Source organism: Taeniopygia guttata, chromosome 10, assembly GCF_048771995.1.
Source record: "Taeniopygia guttata chromosome 10, bTaeGut7.mat, whole genome shotgun sequence".
Taxonomy (NCBI): domain Eukaryota; kingdom Metazoa; phylum Chordata; class Aves; order Passeriformes; family Estrildidae; genus Taeniopygia; species Taeniopygia guttata.
Genome location: NC_133035.1, coordinates 20,833,874 through 20,856,787, shown reverse-complemented (window position 1 = coordinate 20,856,787; position 22,914 = coordinate 20,833,874). Strand labels below are relative to the sequence as shown.

Here is a 22,914-nt window from a genome sequence, read left to right as displayed (position 1 = left end):
TATAGATGTTACAACCAGGAAGTTTACTTTACAAATTCTTCTTCCTCCAAGCAAGGAAAGGAACGTTTCTGAGTCCCTAATGACCTCATATGAGAGCTACCTAAACACAACACATTCTGCAAGTGGAGAACATTATACAATTCACACTCTTTTTAAAAAAAACAAAAACCCTTATTTCACAACTGCTATCTACAACACAAGATTTTTAACCAGGGCCTTTTTTACCTCTGGTTCCAATTCCATGTACAGTAATCTTGCATTCATTTCACTAACAGTTAGCTACTTAAGGTGTACCTGCTGCCCTTTTCTTGACTTCTGATAATTCTTGCTGGTATGTCTCAGCACATTCTGGAGTGACTCCATACAGCCCAACATCAGGTGAACGCAAGGCACTCAGGGTCTGACTAACGTCACCATGATCTACTGCTTCATTAATGGCCAGAATTCCTAAGGAGACTTGGATAACACGAGGAAACAGGTTAGCTCAGGGGCTCAGTAGCTCACAGCAAGCACAGAATGGCAGAACAGAACAAGGCAATACGAACACACCCTTATAGTTGGGTTGTATGTAAAATACGCAAATTTTAAGTGTACATAAACATGAAATATAACTAAAAAAACAGCTAGAGAACTTGCACATAGAGGCCTCTTCAGTACAGCATATCCAACCATTTGTGGAACTGCATCTGACAGCATGTAATGTGTGCACCTGGAGTCCCAGTACGATGCTGATTTACCACCAGAACTTTTCAACACACATAGTTACAGGTCTCCCCTGATGTCTGTTTTAGTTAACACAGCTTCTTCTGGCAGAGCCAGGCACAACTCAAAAGAGGCCTTTTCAACAACCAGAGCAGTAATTACTTAATTGTTTCTGCAGACAGAAACAACATTGTTATAAAGACTGGGATGCAACAATGGGTGGACCAGTCCACCTGCAAACTGCATTAAGGAGCAAAGGTGAGTATCACCGACATGTGGTACTCTCTGTATCTGAAAAACATGTGAGTGTTTGTCTGGTAATACCTAAGAGAAGCAAGGTACCTCATGCAAAGAAAAGGTAATGCTCGCCAGAAAACACCATTTCGGTAGTGCATGTGAACACTCTTACTTCTAACCAAGCACCCCCACGCATACACAATTAGTCGCAGATGACAAACAGAGATTTGTCCAACAAGGTAACGTGGTCTAATGGTCACATGCAAAACTGGAAAGAAATGCATATCCCCCCACAATAGAAGAAATTTAGTATTTGAAGAATCTGGCATTCTCTCCTCAAAAAAACACACCTGCACCAGAAGCCTGTTGGTTCTTTTTGCCACATGTACATGACATTTCTAGCCCCCAACTTTTCCTTAAATAACTAGTATTTAGCTGGTAGTGGGGATTAATTGTAATACTATGCAATAACAACTTACATCTCTGGGACTCCTCTGTGTCCTTGTTAGCTTTATGAATCCCATCCTGAATTTCATCTAGCCAAAGTACAGCTGTTTCATCCTGTGTGTCCTGAAGAGAATACAACAAGAAAAATATACAATATCAGGAGAAAAGTATCACTATTTTTGCCAAGTAAGATAACCTATATTCAGAAACAGCCAACAGAGTAGTTTTCCATATCAGAGGGAATAAGAAGTATTTCAGTCTTCCTAAGTAACTCCAGCACAAGGACACCACGTGGATTTGTGACTGGCAGACTATGGCATTACCAAACTCAAGACTTTCTCCCAGACAAAAAAAATTTCTCATGAAACAGAACAAACAAGAAGTTCTATCGATAGGAATGACTCTAATAAGCTGAGCGAACACAAGGCCAGGGACTAGGTACCAGCTAGTCCTAAAGCTATACTAGCTAAGAGGATGTGATTTCCCAGGAAGTTAGTCCTTCAACAGAAGATGACTACAGAGAGCTGCCAATGCATACCTGTGCGCAGAAACTAATATGTCTTTGGGTAACTAATGCCACATCAGGCTGTTCATTTCTGTGCCCACAAAACTTCACAAACCTGTACAAACTAAGAAAGCAAAAAGCATCGTATGTGTTGTGGATGAGTGTACACACACAGCAGTCAACACCATGTTTTAAATCTTTACATTAACAGATTGCCTGTAAAGGAGCAGTGATCACACAGTATCCTGTATTTTGGCTGGGAAATCTAGCCAAATGAGCTAATGTTACATGCAGAAATTTGAGAGGAGGAAAGGGACAAGTGTTTTGCAAGTCCCAAAATATACATAAAGAACAATGACCGAGGCAGTTGCCAAGCATAAGCTTCTCCCCACCACTGGTGCTTCCTGTAGGTAACTACCAGAAGAAATGCTAAGATGCAACTACCATCCCCCTGACAACTTTCCTCATATAAACAGAACACAGGAAACCTTTAGTTCTGGAATGGAATAATAATAACAGTGCACAAAAGAACCACTGCTTACAACATTCAAGAGCTTTAAGGCCAGACTTAAAATGAACATTTCTTTACATGCTTTCCATATTTTAACCACTGTTTTGGCAGATCTGAAACGAACTGGCTAAATGATACTTTGTTCAAGAGCTTAACATGATCATCACAGGCAGATTCCATCTGAAAGCCAGACAGTTCCACAAAAGCACCAGCAACAGCAAAATTCCTGTCCAGGATGTGCGGGAGAATCATCACTGTAACTCTACTGTACTATCTATCCACAGAAGTCAATCTGAAGACTACCAAAACCATGTCATGCTTCTCTACAGTTTTACTGCTGCAAGGCTTTCTGCAAGATACACACATTGTAACATACTACAGAGTCTACTGGTTTTTTCTCTCTCACCTCATCACATCAGAAACATGCATGGTACAGTACTCCCCATTCAAGTGAGCAACCGAACAACATCTTCAGGTGAACAACAGTCCCCCTCAACCCCAAGGTACAGAAATCACTAGTTCATAACAATTGACTTCAGATTGTGCTTATTTTCTCCGTTGCTGCGGTATAATGTGATCTTTCTATTTCTGGAATTTTTCCCATGCTGCTGGGAGAAGCCCTTTATTTATCTTATGCCTAAATAAGGCAATTTCATACCAACTCAGAAGTTAACAGCACAATCTGGCACAAGTTTAAGTACAGGATAAAAAGATTTCATTGTTTCATTCTGACTCAGCGAGAGGAAATGCTTCAGCACAAAATGGATCCTGAGGAACATTAACCCTGTCAAGACCCTTGGGAAAGCTGTTTAATGATTTTCATCAGAACTGCATACAGTTTTCAGCTATTGTCATCACACTTGTTTACCTTTAGTCAAAAACAAAATGTTCAACACAACCTAGACCTTAGCCGCTATACAAAATTGTGCATTGCTATTACAGCAATGAGCTCCACACCCAAAGAAAGAAAACAAAACACTCTCAAACCACTGAACGCAGACATCTGCCACTTCTCTGTAAATAGATAAGGAAAAAAAAAAATCAGCGTCCTATCCCTACTACCCAAAAATCACTTGCGTACACACACGTGCACTCGTCATGCTTTCTTATACCTGTAAGATGAAACTTGCTCTTCCTCTCTTCATCTTCACCTTTCAGTTAGTGAAAACTGCAACTATGTACAAGTCAGTAGAAGTCCTTGGCTAATGACAACTTCTGCTCAAAAAAGTCATAAGCTATGTAAGTGTCATCAGGTGAACAACAGCATATATGTTGCTGGTAGCATGTATGTTGTTTCTCATCTTTTTTCTAATTTATCACTTTACAGATTTTTCCACTTCCAGAAACTTTCTTTTTTTCCATATATATGACTATACCTAAGAGTACATTTAACACAGAACATTAGAAGAAAATACTTAAGCTTGCAGAAAACTTGACACCAGCAGTTCAGTATTCCTCGAATGAACATGATCTCCTTGCAAAAACAGATGATGAATATTATTTTTTCACAAAAAAGATACGTATCTCACTTGGGACCCGAGTTTAGCTACAGCAAGCCACCACGTGCATTTAATATCCTTATACCCATCTCCACAGTTCATGGATTTCACACTGTTAGCTGAAATCTCTTTCTGATTGGTTAAGATTCGTTGAAGGTATGCAAAATGCCTACCTCTCCATTGTCAATTTTGATTTCTGGCTTTCAAGACCAGTAGGAATCCAGCAACACTAATGTAAAAGTCTTTCAAGAGGGGCATTTAACTGCACTCACCTGCGCTTTCTCTCTCTTGGCTCGAAGTAGTGTATCCTGGTAATGCTGTGCTACCTTTGGGGCTACACCCTCCAATTTTGCTGCAGGAGTCTGTAAGGCTTGAAGAGTTTTCTTGGTGTCCCCTTCATCCAGAGCTTCATTAATAAGACCAATTGCCAAAATCCCTAGGGAGGAATGCAAAGGGGGAAGACAAAGTTCCATTCTTGGTCAACAATTATCACAAGCATTGCTTAAGAAGAAAAGTGCAGTTAATCCCCCCTAAATCAAGTAACAGCTCAGAACCACAATATTTTTGAAAGAAAACATTATTTACTAGCAAAGAAACCAAAGTCATAATCCTTGAGGGCTGCAACTAAAAAAATAAAGCTTCAAAGAAAAAAAAAAAACACCTCAGGGAGACCACATGCAGGGACAAAACTGAATCCTCAGACACTCAGCTCAAAGCTTCTAGAAAGCCCAAATGGCCAGAGTTCACAATATTCCAAGGTTCTGGCTTCTCCAGAAAGAAATCTTCACATGAAACTAAAGACCTGCATGGAATATAATTTAAAAATACAGTAACCTTGCATTTTAGAAAACTCTTTTATTAAGGACATACGTAGTATCAGCTGTACTATCAGAGAAGTGGATCCTATTTAAGTACAGTAAAATTTATTGTTCAGCAAAATAAAGACCTTACAGTTAGCTAAATGCAAACAGAATCTACATCTATAGCAACTGATCCTGAAAATCAATAAATAACTCAGGCTCAGATGAATCCCAGAGTTCATCCGATTCAATTCTCTACTTAAAGAAGGATGCAACCATGGTTTGTTCAGTGCAGAACAAAGAAGTCTTTTAGATAAAAGAAAGGAGCTCAGTGTGGGAATCTCTAACTTTGGTTGTTGTATTCAAAGATTGTGACTCTTCAACACAAGACTCACAAAACAGAAGTTCATACAAAAAGTAGAACATCTTGGGGAAGAGATTACATTTGGATGGAATAGAGATCAGAGAAAAATATACGCTGAGGACATTGTAAGAACTGCATCACTAAAATTATGGCATGGTTTCTTTCAAAAAACAGATACGGTAACTTAAAGCACAGAGAAAAAAAATACACACATATATATATATCTATATTTATATACCTATATATATCTGTATATATATATATATATATATATATACACACATACATCCACAAAGCTTGAGGACCTTCTCTGACTAATTTAAGTTATTCATAGAGAGAAGATATTTTTTTAATCTTTGCATAAGGGCAGATACAAAGCAGACCAAAGAATTAAGAAATTCTCCAGGATAACAATTTACCTCATTATAGCACTTTCTGCACCTTTTCTTACGGGACAAGGAGCGTTTAAAGAAACAGGAATGTTGGGACTACACCAACTTTTAGAATTCCACTCTAACCTCTTACACAGAAAAGATACTATAAAACCAGCACCGATGTGTGCACCCCCACTGTGGCACCCTGTTTGTGCAGTTTCAACGTATCTACTTATGTGACCCAAATAGGAAACACAGTGTCTATTTGGAGATCCAGGAAACAAGTTAACCAAGATAGCAACCTTTTAATTTAAAAGTAAACCCTCTTTAGAGTATAAGCTTTGCAAGGCGGAACACAACACACCAGGTACACAACTAGGGGTGGCAGAAGACACCCGCTTGTCTCAGTGTACAACATAAACTTTATCATCACCTCCAGACTTGTGACAAGTCTCTCCCGCTTTACGATGCAAAGCTCCAAGCCTTGCTGAGATATTAAATATTATAAAACTATAAATATTACAAAGATGGCTTCAAAGTTAGCGTCAAACCCAGGAGTTTTTCAGTATTGGTCATAAACAAAAACTAACAACTCTTAATGACAACAAGGAAAAAAAAAACAAAAATTAAACCATATGAAACAGAACATCACAAGGATCTACTGAAGAATAAGTTTGTTTAACTGTATTATTTCCAAGGACTCCTCTCTCGCCACTCTGGATTTTACGTCAACTCATATTGTCTTAGCACAAGAAGAATTACCCAAATTTTCTTTTCTGATGGAGTTTTCATAATTACACTCAGCCCTAGTCTTTTATCACTGCTAAAAGACCGTTATTAACATAAATACTACTGATAAATAGAAAGTAAAAAATTTGCAGGACTAGAATCATAGAAATTACATTAACACTCATTCACTATTTCCACCTTGCAGCAGTAATTTTTTTTCTTCATGAGTATTTAATTTTCAGTACTCACATTTGCTGCAGTGTGGTTTGGGTTGGAAGGGACATTAAAGATCACCTAGCTCGAAGCCTCCCTGCCACGGGCAAGGCACACCTTCCACGAGACCAAGAAGACTACAGACCAGGCTGCTCCAAGCCCTGTTGAACCTCACACTGTATATATATGTATATACTACACCTTTTCCTATTCTCTTCAATGTAGAAACTTCAATGTAGGAGTCCTTCACTGTAGGACTACTGAACAAATGCCTTTAAGTGAGTGCAATGCATTAGTGGTGATTCCTCAATCACACTTTTTATATGAACGCAAAGGAACAGGCTTCCATGCTCCACGTTAATAAGCCGTCTAGGGAAACACTGAGCAGCAGTGTGATTGCAAGGCATAAGACACATAGTACACTTGAAGGATTAACTTCAGAAGCATGGTCACAGTGAGAGCTCAAATATCAGTGCCCCCGCACCCAGGGAGCTGGAGTCTCACCAGTGATCTGTGTTAGACATTTGCAACTTCAGAGGATTTTTGCACATCTTCCGATTACGGAGCTAAATTACTGGCAACTAAAACGGGAAATGAAACAGTGGGAAGGTAAAAAGACCAATGCAGATTAAAAAAAAATAAATAAAAGGAAGAAGAGGAAAACCTGACGAGGGAAAAAGTAGCCACCAAATAAAAGGATAAGACTTCAAGAAAAGTATCTTCTATTGAACGCAGCAAATTAGGAAGAAGGATGGAGCACCCCAAGACAAGGCTACGACTAATTGAGAGATTTTGGTAATACTAGCTTAAATTTGGGGGATTGAAGCAAAATTAGAAGATTCTAGACTAATCCCAGACACTGACACCAGACAATCAATTTCCAACCCGAAAAGAGTTGAAATTTACACTGGAAGGATTAATAAATAGCTTTGAAATACTGACAAACACAACAGACTGCCTGATGTCTCCATCAACAAAAATCCTGTAATCAACACTTTCATATTATAAAACACCAAATCTTGTTCACAACTAAGATCTTCCTAGATATCTAATGTATAAGACAACTACAAGTCAATCAGTAACTTTTTGTATTGACACGCATGTAATTTTAGCACTCCTTATAACCTACAATCGGTCTACCATGAATTGAACAGAAAACTTACTTTCGTGCTCTTCATGCACAACTTTGTTCACATGATCAACACATGATTGGATATCATTCCATGTGATAAATTCATTTCCTTCTGCACTTCTTTCAGCTTTCAGCTTCACCAAATCATCAATGTATCTGTCAGAAAACAAAAACCAAACCCAGTAAACATGACACTGCAACAAGCTGCTCAGGGAGCACACAACCCAGCACTGAGAATCGCACACAAAGTGGGAGAGGTAACATGAAGGCTGAAACTGAAAATGGGGAGAAAGAGAAATGCTTGTGTATGTGAAGGATGTCAGTACAAATGTGAAGGACGTTCAAACAGACAAAATTGCCAAATAGAAAAAAGCACTGAAACACTAAATCAGAGCAAAGAAAATAGGTGAGCTGGTGTAACTACTAGTGACGACCTAATGGTATTACAGCATGGCTTTAATGTGAAATCCATAAGAAAGCACTGAAAGACAGCATGGGAATCAAACCAGTAAGAAACAGTAATTGCAAAAACAAGATGCAAGAGAGAGCAGAGATTAAATCCACACTGTAACAAATAATGTAGAAATAATGTAACATTTAAGAGAAGGAAAATAAAATTCATGAAGTCACAGAACAGATGCAACAGATAGCTACGATTCCTTGAATTACTCACCTCTGCGAGTTCTCATCCTCAACGTTTGTAAGGCCTGTAACAGGACTGCTCAGTTGTTTCCACACTGTATTCATATCCCCTGAAGCCAAAGCCCTGTTAATCAGGGCTACAGAAGACAGCATCTCTACAGCAACAGATAGTTCTGGATGGGTGAGGTGACCCTGCATACAAAGAGGACAATAAATTAATTCTATTCGTTCTATGCAAACTATTGCTGCACATAGAAAATAATGGAGTAACTGTCAGAACAGACATGTAACAAGGCAAAGGAACATCCTTTAAGACAATAAGGTAGAAAGGTTAGTATCATAAAGCTAGAGCACCAAGTAACAGACTGAGCTAAAGTCTTACAAGGCCAATCAGATCAAGATTAAAGGATTAAACCACATCAGAACAGACTGAACACCAAAGCAGTTCTGTGAAGACTCAAGATAGGTTTGTTCCAGAGAACGCATTTAAGAAAACAGGTAGACCCAGTGACCCATGCCAGCTTTCAGAAGTAACAGAGAAGGTGATACTTACTTCAGGGCTCTGTTGCTGTAAGGTGGCCAGCTCCCTTTGGTAGAGATCTGCAGCAAATCCATAAACCTCTGGTAACTGGGCCTCTGGATTCATAATTTCTGCCACAGTCTTCTCAGCATCACCCATTCGAATTGCTGAATTAATTTTGGCTACTGCTGCCAGTCCTAGAAATTCAAAGAGCACAAAAAATACTGAAGCTACACAGTTGACACTCCCATAATAACAGTACTTAACTAGAGAAAGAATAATACCCAAACTGCAGGGAAAGAGCCAAACTCTCAGATCCATACATCCCCAGATAGCTAGTATTCCATTAATGAAGACCATTAAAGCACGCAATGCTCATATTTAATACTAGTTCACCTTTTTGTCTGATTATCAAGGGACTGCTTTACCATTTCAGTATTCTGACAGTAAGAAGCCTCATTGCAAATTTTTGGATGAGTGAATCATACCAATTTTCTCTTCCTTTCTACCTCCATCCTGCTCAAGGCAGTAACACAGGCACTCTGTAGTGGGTACCTGCTGGCTAACTTAAAACACTGCAAGAAGGTAAACAAATGTGGACTTCCATGTCTAAGAAGTAAGGTACTTTGAAGGTAGCTGCCTACTTAATTCAGCATTTGCTATTTTCCTCTTGTATTCTAAATCCTCTCTCCAATCTCTGTTAGTCTCCTTTCTACCTATATACAATTCTACAAAGTGAATTGCTCCTGGACAGTAAGAAAGTTCTCTGTGGTCTCAGAAGCATCTATCAAAAGACAATCAGCAAATGATCTGCATTTTATTTGCTACCTGATATTCAGAAACAGTAAAGGTTCTGTAGCTCAGGGTGAACAATCAGCAGATAAACCTATCTTTCATATCTCTTGGAGCAATCCAGATTTTCTTCACAGATCCACAGCACAAAAATTCATAAAAGTATTTTATAAAAAGAGGTTATTTAATATGGATGCAAAAAGTCTATGTTTCTTAATTCAAATTAATGTTTTAATGCTGTTATCTCCAGCCACATTGTAAGATAAAAGACATTGCAAATAATTAGGGCAACCAGCTCTCTTTAATGTTCTTAGCAGCTGTAAAGTACTTAAAGAACATTCACAATGACCATTCATAATAGACCCAAATACTCATTTGTTTGATCACATGCACAGTGACTTTGCTACAATAATTTCTACTGATCCTTACTTTGCTGGTACTGTTGTGCTGCCCTGTTAGCAGCATCCACTCCCAACTGCAACTCCTCCTTCTGCAGAGGACCTGTAAGGCCAGCCTGAAGGAAAAAACAGAAACTGTAAGGGTGAAACAATGCCAAGTTAATTCAAATTACCTCAATAAAAATACTCCACTTGAACTTAAACCAGAAAGAATATACATAAGGAAATCAGAAATTACTCACCAGATTCTCAGTTCAGGTGCTGAAAGATTGCATGTGTACAACCTGATCTTTTTTATATCAGAACTGCAGTCCCATGAACATAGCAATAAAAGGCAAGACTGCTTCCAAAGTGGCAACATATTTAAGATAAAAGGCACAACTTTGTGGGAAAAGGCTCCCTGTACATGAGCTATGTGCTAAAGCAAGACTAGCAATTGTGCAGTTTGGCATGAGACAATCCAGTAAGTCATGTTGCATTTTACCTCTGAGCAACTATAGAGTTAGCAGAACATCAAAATGGACAAGAAGCAGCTTTGGCTTATACATATGTGCTTCTTGGACTATTATGATACTACACAAATACACATAGAAAACAAGACTGAGTAACTAGGGGGGAAGGATGACTTTAACTACTTGGGCAGCATTACAGAATCACTGAAGCTGAAAAAGATGCTTAAGATCATTGAGTCCAACCATACACCTAATACTGCCAAGTCCACCACTAAACCATGTCCCTTAGCACAATGCCTTCAAGTAGTCTATGACTAATCTCCACAGTGAAAGTAGTTCAAGCTTATCTGACAGGTGTTTATAAAACACATATATTCACATTATTTGGGCACTGACAATAGCAAAACAAGGGAGGACGCACCTTAATTTTAATAGTCCTATACACACACAAGTTAGTAGTCTAAGGTTTGGTCTATTATATGCACACCTACATATAAACACTGTACTGGCCTTTCACATGCAGAGATAAAGCCTAAATAATAGACAGTCTTACTGAATGCTTCCATCTCTTAATATTTATTTTTCCTAGACAACACTAAACCATAATGCAGGTATATACCAAGTGATTAGTACACAGTTGTATGGTGAAAGGCAGGAGCAGGGGAAAAATCTCACAAATCAGGGTAATCTACACTTTTCCATACCTCCTGTTTCTGTTGCCTATCACTCAAGAACTGCTTGAAATACCAGTCGCAATTTTCTCGTAGCAATCCTCGGAGTCCCAGGGCTGGTGTTGCCAAAGCTTCGTACAGTGCTAGTGCATCCCCTCGTTCCAAAGCCAAGTCAATCTTTGATATGGCTGCATGTGCTAGCAACAATAAAACAGAGTCTTGAGAAAGTCCCACGGTTTACATAACCTACCACTCAGAAAGAAATACTCTTAGACCTGATAGATATGATAGATAGCAAGTTAGGTATGTAATCCAAAAGGAACACTTCCAGAATCAATTATTAAGTCAATTATGAATTATTAGCCTGAAAAACAGGCTAATGGTTGGAAATGGCATGCACTATTCAGGATGAAGAATTGAAGGGCCCAGCAACGTGGAACAATCCATTTCCAAAATGAAGGGTAACAAAAGTCATAGTGAATTAAGCTTACAACTATGTACTGATAATGACTAAAAAACCGAAACAAGACCAAAACCAACTAATAAAAACAAAACCACACAACTGAAGAAAACCAAAACACCCCACCACAAAAACAGGGGAGCTGCCTTGAAATTTTGTCAGCATTACAGAAAAAGAGATGCATAGGTATCATTTTGAAGTATACTTTTAATTAAGACTCTTAGTATAACATGACACTTACTGTTCACTTTATTGATGTTTCCCTGAATCTCAGCTTGAGTCAGAAGTTCTTCATACACGTCTCTCTCTCTATCTGAACTTTCTGAGGCAATCTGAAGATGAAATACAAACTAATCAGGGTTTCTACAGCTTCCTTCTCCCTTACATACCTAACTGAAAAGGTCAGGAAGGGTAAATGTTGACCCCTTATAGATCTGTGACAGGCCATACATACATGCCTCTACACATGCAAAAAGAAGCCCTAGATATAAGTACATTTAGAGTAACTGTAGTCAAAGTGATACAGACAGCTTAGAAACGTCTTATTTCAGTCAAATGGCACTACTGAACACACAGTAGAGCTCCAGGACATAGAAAGCAGTATACAGAGTTAGGCATGTGTTATACAGTGTTCTAAAGCAACATGGACCACCTCCAGCATCAGTCATTTTTGCTCATCATTTCATTATTAGGAAAACATATCTGTGAAAACAGAAGGATGCATTCCCAACATAAAAATGCTGACAGGAATTCTATATCTATGCGGCCCATATTTCAGACGGCTAAACAGGCTAACACAGCTAAATATTGCCTGAATATCTGCAAGAAGATAAGTTACTGGGGAACATAATAGAATGCCACAAGGAGTAAATCCACCTAAGACCACACATACAGGGCCTTAATACACGTTTGGCGAATTCCCCACAGTTTACACTGCAATACAAAATGGCCATCGATGCAAATGGTTTGAAAGAAGAACTGAGCTACCCTATTTTTGGCATTCTCCATCTTGTCTTGCTTTGCTCTGTAGAGTGTGGCTTGGTAAGTGGATTCCAGTTGATCATCCAGATTTATTAGCATGGCATTAGGGTTCTTCATTGCTGTAAGTGTATCAGCTGGAACCTGACGGTCAATTGCTTCATTAATGGCAATGACAGCAGCATGCACTGAAAAACAAGCCACAGTCTGCCAGTTAGTCCCAAACAAAATAGCACTGTCAAAAATCTAGAAATCCAGAACCTCTTATTTGAAAAGAGCAGAAAAATTATCTGAAAATTAACTGGAAAGCAAAATAATTATCAAAGTATCTCTCATTCCATCATGGCTTTATGTTGTTGAAAAAAATAGCAGCCTACTTTCTAGTTACAATATTTTAAGTAGTCAAATCATCATGCTCCAGAAAAAAGAAAAATACACAAGGGAAAGAATAAAAATATATTCCCAGTTTTCGAAAAGGCCTATCAGAAAGACTATACTACGCTTAAAACCTGCAGCATTAAAACCAACACTAAATTGATCTGCTGATTTGAATAAGCAAACAAAATGCCATTTCTCCTTACATGCAGCTTCATCCACTGAAAGTTCATTTGCAAGAATTCCTCCAATCTTGCTGAAGGCAGGCATCTGAATACCATACTTCTCCAGTTCAAGCCTCATATTACTGATTTCCTCCTCTGAAACATACATTAAAATAGTGTTACATGGCATTAGCATTAACAATGCATTAGCACCGCTGTACTAACTGCTGCTAAAAAAAAAGAAATAGGACAGCTACAATAGATGACAATTATTATTTAAATAATACTTTGAATGTAACTCAGTAAGTGAAACAAAATAAATTAAAATGCTAAGACATTCTGCACACTTTGCTAAAATCTACATTTCTCCCAGAAACTCATACGGGAGTATTCTGTAGTTTTTCTTATTAGAAAACAAAACAAGAACTCTCATGAGGAGCTGGAAACCAACTCCATTCTGAGGTACCTCAATTGTGCTTGCCAACAGGTCAGGAAAACGCACAGGGAGTAGTTAAAGATTTTCTTTTTCTGCACAAACAGACTACATTGAGAGAAGCAAATGCAGTGCGTCAACACATGCGGTTGCTAAATATCATACAACTCTCAAAGAGAGTTAATAGTTCAGCATTTTGTAAGTATAATCAACAACCAATTTGCAGGGAAATAAAGTTTATACACCTTTTAAACCAGATGTGTGCCCTTGGGCAAGAGTCTCACTAATGCAAAACACAGAATTTGACATTTTCACAAAATTAAGGAAGTGAAACTTTGAGGACATGTGTGGACACATGACTTTGTGCTAGCATCTCCTGCAGCAGATCAGCTGTCAAACACTTCTTAAGTGATGGCACCTCTAAACAGTCACAGGAGGTCAGAACAATGTAGTAAGTTCCAAACTGAAAACTCTCCCAAGGAGATGGATGCAAGGCTTAAGCATGTTACAACAGTGACAAAAGAGTTAAGACATTGTTATTTGTGAAAGCAGGCGATTACAGAACCGATGACTGTCTAACTGCCTGACTCAGAACCTGGCAAGTGAAGTCTCTTTTTCTTAAATAACTAAAACTCCTCACAGTCATTCATTTATAATTTTATTTGCATTTAGGATAGCAACAGCAACAATCCTTTAATTGACCTAAACAAGTGTTCAATAACTGATCTAGAAGAGTATGAGATAAAAGCAGAATACGTAAGTGCTGGGTTTTTTTTTTTACCTGTGAAGTCTACCTTGCCATATAAATCCTGAATCTGGGGGGCAAGACCCAGTTTAAAAAGGTACAGGCTAGAAAAGAAAATAAGCAAATAATTAGAACTAGTAATTTTTCCTTGTGGTTCTGACAATGATACAGTTTTAGGAGATACAGATTCAAGGAGAGGTAAGCCAATATAACAGCTGATAATCAACAAGAGAGTGAGCTGACTCTTCTTTTCCCCCTTAGCAGAATGTAACTGGCCCACCACTATGAAGTCATCAGAGAATTATAGAATGGTTGAGGCTAGAAGGGCACACTCAAGTTTGTCTTGTTCAAACTCCCTTTTCAAACCAGGTCACATAGGATCAAATTCCCTAGGATCATTTCAGATGGCTTTTGAGGATCACAACAGTGGAGATCCCACATTTCAGAGCAACCTGTGCCACCCCTTGGTCACTCTCGCAGATAAATGAAACATTTCCTGATGTTAAAAGGGACTGTCCTATGGTTCAGATTATGCCATTTGCCTCTTGTCACATCATGGGACATCACTGAGAAGAGCCTGACTTCACATCTCCTTTCCATCCTCCCTTCAGATAGCTGCATGCATTATTGAGATTACCATGGCACTATATGTTATATAAGCTGAATAGTCCCAACTGTCTCAGCCTGTCCTGATAGGATAGATCCTCTAGTCCATTAAGCATCTTAGTGACCATTCCTTCAACTCTCTCCAGCTTGTTTGTGTCTCTCTAATGCCCAGAACTAGATACAGGACTGCAGGTGTGGCATTTCCAATAGCGAAGTATTCACTAGGCTGATTTGGCCTACTAAAATGGGGTTAATGTATTCACCTGCAGCCTGATAAGAAACGGAATCGCTACAAAGGAGGGATGAACCCATACAGCTGCAGAAAGATGGGTCTGGGAGAAGAAAAGCAACTCCTACTTTTTGCCTGTCTTGCTAGCTCAACACAGATCACGGAAAGGCTGGGGGTGGAAGGGACCTTAAAGATCATCTACTTTCAACTCACCCTGCTGCCACAGGCAGGGACACTTTCCACTATCCCAGGTTGCTCCAAGCCCCATCCAACCTGGCCTTGAACACTTCCAGGGATGGGACAGCCAAAGCTTCTCTGGGTAATCTGTGCCAGTGCCTTACTATTTTCTTGGTTAAAGAATGTCTAGTTCTGCCTCAGACAGCAGAGAGGTTGGGAACCATAATGAAAAGGTAGCAATCTCAACATACTTGACTGGCTTTTTTCCTTCAGAATCTGATTTGGCCACTGCCCAAGGCAAAATATTGGCTTCATGGGTCTTTGTGGACCTGATGAGATTGTTCTGCTAGAAAATTTGCCCTCATCCAGCCTTCAGTTCGGTTTTCTCTCCTGCTACATTGCAACTTTGCAGGAAGATTTCAGAAGCAATCAGATTTCTGTCTAGAATTCCTTACCTGAGTGCATGAATACAATAGATACAGCGTGGCATGTTCTTGCGATCATAGATATCTGTTGTTTCTGGGTAGAATATCTAAAGATAAAACAAAGATAGCAGTCTGAATTATCTTCACTCTATACAGCCAAATCACGTCATCTCAATTCTTCCACACTACACTAGAGAAACAGCTCATGGAATAAAACTCTTCAAGGTTCTCTGCCCTGGACCAATGTTTCTCCTAATGAAGTGTCAATGCTTGCTTTTGTTTCCAATACCCAAATCAGAGGTCCCCTTTTCCTGCCAAGTTTTACATGTGTGATGGGCAGAACCTTTCATTTTTGTGTACACCAAGACACCAGGTCATGAGGTATTAGCAAGGACTTCCATGACAGCTAAAGAATGAAAAAAAGAAGACTTACAGAAGAAAAGAGAAAACAGAAATTTTTTTGGATTAAATGTGGTTGAGAAACAAGAGGAGAGACAGTTTCAAAGGGAAACTGGAAACCCAGACCAGCACTCAGTTTTCCAGAATTTTCTGGAAATCCAGACCAGCAGAGGTGCTTTGCATACTATATTTTCAGTTAGCTGGACCCAGAAGCTTTCAAACACAAAGCCCTTCAAAGTTTAACAAATAAAGTTTCAACAATTTCAGAAGGCCTGATTTATTGTAACATAATGAAGTATGTTCTTTTCCAGCTATTTGAAGGTTCCTTGCTGTTGCCTACGAGCACAAAATAGCACTGCCCTTTCTGTAAAGGCAAGAGCAACTGAAAGACCCTTAATTCCACAGTATCAGTGCCCTGGCTGTTCTGCATGGGAACCCCAGCCCAGTTTCTTCAACATCTTCTCACACATTTACTTCCATCCAAACCCTACTTGCATCTGCAAATCTTACCTCATAGCTGGCACTTAACGTCTCTCTGTCTAAATCCCTCATTTCTTTTCACCTAACCACCCTAACAGCATATTTCGGTATTTCCTAATACCAAATGTGTTTCTGTAAGAGCACCACAGATCCCAGGAAAGCTCAACTAGTAAATCACAACAAGTTATTTTAAAATCTTTGCCAAAACCGAAGTGTTCAATTTACAAGCACATAGGCAAAGAAAACATGCATCAAACTAAACTACAAAATGCCAGTTTTGGTGAGACTATGCATAACATGGCTACAAAAAAACTTGACTGTCAGCCCAATGCTACCACAATTCCATATATTTTCAGGCAATTGTGTTTATTAGCTCCAAGAAGTTTATCTGGACATTTCTCCAGTCAAGTCAATCATTTATATTTGATTAAGTCACACCAGGAACATTTAAACTCGACAGAAAATTTAATAGGAAAATCTGAAGAAACAGAGAACATAGTATTTTCTGTTGTGCTGCTATGTTTAGCATTGATTTCTAAAAAAACTTCCACAATCAAACTGTAGTCTGGATACCGCTCAAAAGAATGCATGGCAAGAATGACGTATTGCAGAGATTGTGCAAGATAAGTAATATCAGGGAAATGATACACAGGGATAAATTATTTTGCTCCTAGTCATTCTCACATATGTAGCAGAATGAAATCTTTCAGCAAGTTTTAGGAGAGAGTTTCTACAGGGACACAAATCTAGAAATTTAAGAATTAACTAGAATAAGTGTGCTGATTTTTTTTTATAACAGCAAATGCTTCCATAGAATGCAAAACTTTTCTGAAGAGTATTTATTTATTTGGATGTACAAGACAGAAGTTACCTTGGGGAGACCAATCTCAGACATGGCATTCAGCCACTGGATTACATTATCTGTGTGTCGGAAGTGGAGACCAGTTGCCTGAAATAAAAATCAGCAGAAACAAGAGTGAGGGCACTAAGAAACAAAATATCACAGCTGTCAAGAACAGCAGTGAGTTTAATTAACACAGATAGCGAAAACAGCACTTTTGCAGGAAAGAAGTCTGAAGTCTTCTATAAATGCTTATATTGACCGTTTACAACAAATTATTTCACCTAAGTGCAAGCTTACATATAAAGCTAAGAGTCCACCCACCCCCTCATTTAACCATTGCTCTGGAGTGAAGGCAGAGTTTCTCAGGTAAGACTAATACAAATTAACTTTCTGCTTATTTTCTCACAGTATCTCCATGTGTACATATTCCCATTTCAGATGTCTACCAAAAGAAGTATCCATGGTCAACAGCACTCACCTTATACCTAGTCTGTTCCCTGTCATAGATTTTCTTCACAGAAACCACTTTAGGGGAGAAAAAGTTTCCAAGTTTTGCCAGGTAGACTCCATTTCTCAATCCTTCTTCCAGCTCTGTTGTGGCAGGCAGCTCCTCATTCAAACAGGCCTCCATCCATCTGGAAGTGCAAAAACAACAAAGTTGGTCACATGAGTACATTTCTAATTTGTGAACACAACCCCATGCCAAACAAGTCTCATGCTGCCTCGGGGTCTGTGGATCAAAGTGACCCCAAGAATGTAAAAGTCCTTGTTTTCCAGTTTGCGCAGCCAAAGGAGTCTGAACGTGTAGGGTCAGCTTCTCAAGCTTGTTTATTTTCTGTTATTTATAACATTCTTTCTCTAACCTGCTAATTTCTGTCTAGCAAGTCAGGCATGGCATTCTGTCTGCCCTCTAGGGCGGTGTTCACATTTTATACCAGAAACAACGCGTGCTATGTTTACAATAACATGCCAATATCTATCACTTACGTTGGACGGTGCGTCTCTACCTTAAACCAACAGAAAAGTCTCATCATCACAGCAAGACATGGAGGGCAAGAAGAAGAAGGTCAGGACACACCCAAATCCCTCCATCTTGTCCCCTCTAACCCCATTCTAAAAACCCCAAAATTCTAGTTTTTCACCCTGTGTTAATTCAACTACCACACTACTCAAACCCTTGTGGCTTGTAATTCCTCACACAAAGTTGGTAGTTTTTTCCATGGGCCAAAATCAAAGCCACAGGTGGTTTTGACTTCATGCCAAGGTCTCTGAGCCCCCTGCCAGGGTCTTGAGACAGCCAGAGGGATGTCCTGGGTTCCCACAATGCTGCTGCTGCTGTCATACTCAAGCATACTATTCACTTAGCACTGAGGGTTGAAAACGGATATAACACTAACACAGAGTCTGCATCATTAAAATGCTAGTCAGTAACACTTCAGACGAAATAATAAGGAGAAGAGTTCAGAATTCATCAGCCAGAGTTTCAAAAGTAATTAAGACACCATTTCATCTTCATGTTTCTCCTTCAGCCCACGATGGAGTTTGTACTGGTCTACACATAGCATGGCCATCCTGTCCTTTTTAACTAACTTAAATCTCCCCCTTGTACAGGTTTATCTCACAAGCACTTCCTTACTCTCATAAAGTATTTGCCAGTTATTTCAGGACTTGTGCCACTTACTCAAGCTCTTTTAAATGATCTCACAAAGAGGCCCTACAATGTTCACAGAATCACAGAACAGTTTGAGTCAGAAAGGACCTCAAGGCCTATTTCATTCCAACCCTCTGCCATGAGCAGGGACACCTTCCACTAGACAAAGTTGCTCAGAACTCCATCCAAGATTGGTCCTGAACACTTACAGGGACAGGGCAAGCCACAATTTCTCTAGGCAAGCTCCTTCAGGTGCCTCAACACCCACACAGTAAAGAATTTTCCCCCTTATATCCAATCTAAACCTACCCTCTTTCAGTTCGATGATGATGTTCACAAGTCTATCTTCCTATATATCTCCTCCCACCCTACTATTACATTTCAAAAACAGGGAAAAAAACATGGAACAGACATTCCTCTCCTCACAACTCATTTTCCCTTATATTGTTGCCTTCCATTTCATTTAATGGTATCCCAGATCTCATGACAAAAATAAAGCAAAACATTTTGAAAAAAATCACTGTTCTCAAAACAGAGGTGCACCTTGATATTTCTTCTGTACAAGCTGCTGGAGGCTATGAACTGCAGGCTCAGCTACAGTTTCACCTAAAGATGACCTGCTAACCTGTCTGCTCTGGTCTCTAAAAAACGGACCTGCACAACCACAGGCCACCTTCTAAAGTGTCTTACTCAGATCGTGCCTCACTTGCAGCTGAACTCTAAAGCTCTTATAGGACTTGGACCAATTAAGATCACAGAAAGGTGACTTTCAAGACAATAGGGGTCCAAAATAGCAACAGTCCATACTATAAAATGGAGCTGACAGTATAATGTAAACAAAGTTAATAATATGGCTTACAGGGATGATAAGCCCACATTACTGGCACTGATCTGAAACACAAGCATCTGCTTCAACCCAGTGCACTGTGGACTGCAGCGTGAGCCCAGAAAAAGCATGGGACTTGCAACCCAAAGCAGGCCCTGGAAAGCAACAACTAGTGGTGTTTACCAGGAAGAAAAGGTTTCTGGGAACACCTGGCTGATGTCTACACATAAACTACAAAAAGAAACTCAGTTCTTCTTAAAATTACTGTTTTTCCAGGTTTTGCTGCTTTCCCCTCAAAACTTAGTTGCTCTTGAATATTAAGTTCTAGAAAAATGCATATACTAACTGAATATGTGATAAACATGACATAAATTTTAAAAATCTGGACCATTATCAAAAATGTCACTTGCATGCCACAGACCATTAGAACCAGATTCCTGAGAGGACACAGAGCTACTCAGACGCTGGAAGAGTCCAAATCATAGCAACAGTTTTCACAATACCTTCCCAACTACCTTACTAGGAAAACAAAACAAAAACAAAAAAACCAAAAAGCCAACCAAACAAACAAAACCCAAAACAAACAAACAAAGAAAAACCAAACAAAAAACAAAAACACACCAAAAAACACCCACTTCCTTCAGACTTGAAGACCTAAACTAAGTAGAAGGGACATGTGACCCAACAATTTAATTAGACCTCCTTATGGAAGGACACAGAGGCAATGAGTTTTGTCTGTTCCCACAGAGAAAGATAAATGGCCCATAATTAGAACATAAGCTATCTCAATGTACTTGTACCTGTTTCAACAGGTTCCTAAGTGGGTGTTATTATAATTACAAAACTAGAGCAATTTACATACAGTAATATTCCTGCTTGGTGTGGCATTGCTTAACAATTTGCTAAGCCAGAGGACAAAGCTATGTTTTCAGAAAATATCATTCAGTATTTCATTCAGAGCTTTTATATTTAAAAGCTCACATACTTGTATTAAAATTAACACCTGTAATCCTTAAAAGGCAGAAATACATGTGGAATTTCCAGATGACCGGGACAAATACATTTCTCAATGAGCAGGGAATCTGGCTGATGGGCATCAACCTCTCATCCTTTTCAACTTTAGGCATTAGAACAATATGCCATCAATAAGCTTTTTGCAGAAACTTTCAATTATTTTCTGCTACTTCAGTTGTTTCCTCTATGCTCACTCCTCTCACCAGTAGAGAAAACAATGTTTCACCCAAAATTATTTTTTCAATCAAATTTCATCACATGACTGCACAGATAACATTGGACATACAATTTTACTGAAGCTAGCTCTAATTAAAGTACGAAGTGTACCCCTCCAATCAGTTAGTCATACTGTTACAAAATCCCCTTTCAGAAGAAGATTCTTGAATACCGACATGCAGCTACTACCATCAACTGCAATTTAGAGCCAGGCTTTCCTGACAAGGCATGACAATAAAAAGGTAACATCAGGTATTGTTGGGCAGCCGGTCACTCAAGTAACATTGTCTTCAAGCTTTCAAAGGAAACATTGCTCCATTACCAAGGACTGGAAAAAAATTAACATCATCATCTCAGCTAACAACCTGTTTATTCTCCCACAATATGGTACTGAGTGTTGTGACAAGTTTACACGAACATGTCCTTATGTTTGAAAAGTATCATAGGCGTATTTCAACCAGAACTGGAGTTTAGACACAGCAAAAACTCAACACTGATCATATGGCATACCTTTTGCTCTTTCACTTGTGAAAATGGTAAGTCTGGCTAAACCTGAGACAATTGAAATAGTGTGGAAAATAAACAAAAAGCCACTCTTTTCCGCTCAAACTGATTATAGACAAGCTTGAGGAAGTAGAACTATCAAACCATCTCTCCAGAAACTCTTACAAGAATATCAAATTGAATAAACAAAAAAGTGATTTTATCCACCAATGAGGAAAGCTCACTTCTTGGTCATCATTAAGCAGCAATAATTTCCAAGTAAAACTAATTATTTGAAGGGGCTAGAAATATAAATAACATTTTCTAACCTTCAATTGTCCTACAATTCCAAAACAATGGGCTTACTTTTTGACACAGACCTAGCCAGTGATGTTTTTCAACTCTGAGATGACACAGTGGCCCAACACACCACCTCAGTCTGCACCTAGTGGTCACTTCCACTGTGCAGGCCTCAAGAGTGACATTGAAGCAAATTAGTGACTTCTAGCAAATAAGAACTCTAAGAAGATAAAGTACGTAACCTTGACACAGCATGCTGAAAAATAACTGGTACAATTTGGATCCTGGTTGGGTGCCAACACTGTTGGTTGAAGCTCAGTTCCACATCACATTCTGCTTACTGAATACCTCACCAGTTTCATTAACAGGAAAGCTGCAAACAGAACATCCATGTAAACTTCTGAGCCACTAGTTTGAGAGCACTGGCCACAGAGTTCCTGATCATAGGTCAAAATCGTGTGAGTCTTCACTTTGTAAGCTTGTCAGTACCACAGCAGTGCTTCTTTGCTTCCAGCGTTCCCCTACCAACTACATTTCAGAAGGCTGTTGTCTTCTTCTTCAAGGAAACAGAGGTAGACTGGAGGGGCACAAGAGCTTAACTCTCTTTCCAGGTGCATATGACTGTCAGTCTCCAATCTTCATAACACCGTCTGTATACCATAGCAATGTATTTTAATCAGGTAAACAAGCCTACCTAAACCTGTGCTTTACCAACATAGTTAGACTGCCTTAAACATCTCCTTCTCACAACCATGAAACAGGCAGGCTGTTTGCCCAAAATTACATTCTTCAAAGACATCTTCAATGTGCGACTTCCATGCGCGTGCTCAGACTTTGAGTACAAATTCTTGAAATTAGGTCATTTTTGTGCACTTCTGAAGTGCCGGGAGCATCAAGAAAATCAACACTGGATACCTTTGTGGTGTAACTCTGTCAAATATCACAGTGCTGATGCAAAAGTTCCTAAAGTTGTCTAGTCTGGGCTATAAACAAAACAAAACAAACAAACAAAAAAAAAAAAAAAAAAAAACCACCGCAAAACATACAATAATAGTTTTGCTCACAAGAAAATAAATGAAAAATTTGCTCTTGATCTGCCAAAGTTGGTATGACAACCTGCA

At 39.0% G+C, this 22,914-nt stretch overlaps 1 protein-coding gene across 1 annotated transcript in view; it reads right to left on the bottom strand.

The window, feature by feature from the left end:
• IQGAP1 (IQ motif containing GTPase activating protein 1) overlaps positions 1 to 22,914 on the bottom strand; it is a 52,347-nt gene that overhangs the window by 21,031 nt on the left and 8,402 nt on the right. The window contains exons 3-17 of the mRNA XM_030281109.2: positions 17,782 to 17,938; positions 17,331 to 17,408; positions 15,611 to 15,687; positions 14,180 to 14,247; positions 13,008 to 13,121; positions 12,436 to 12,614; positions 11,690 to 11,780; positions 11,022 to 11,185; positions 9,897 to 9,981; positions 8,709 to 8,872; positions 8,187 to 8,347; positions 7,545 to 7,669; positions 4,174 to 4,337; positions 1,419 to 1,509; positions 295 to 456 (exon numbers count right to left, since the gene is read on the bottom strand). Coding sequence (XP_030136969.1) covers positions 295 to 456; positions 1,419 to 1,509; positions 4,174 to 4,337; positions 7,545 to 7,669; positions 8,187 to 8,347; positions 8,709 to 8,872; positions 9,897 to 9,981; positions 11,022 to 11,185; positions 11,690 to 11,780; positions 12,436 to 12,614; positions 13,008 to 13,121; positions 14,180 to 14,247; positions 15,611 to 15,687; positions 17,331 to 17,408; positions 17,782 to 17,938 — 1,880 coding nt within the window. The remainder of the gene's footprint in view (positions 1 to 294; positions 457 to 1,418; positions 1,510 to 4,173; positions 4,338 to 7,544; positions 7,670 to 8,186; positions 8,348 to 8,708; positions 8,873 to 9,896; positions 9,982 to 11,021; positions 11,186 to 11,689; positions 11,781 to 12,435; positions 12,615 to 13,007; positions 13,122 to 14,179; positions 14,248 to 15,610; positions 15,688 to 17,330; positions 17,409 to 17,781; positions 17,939 to 22,914) is intronic.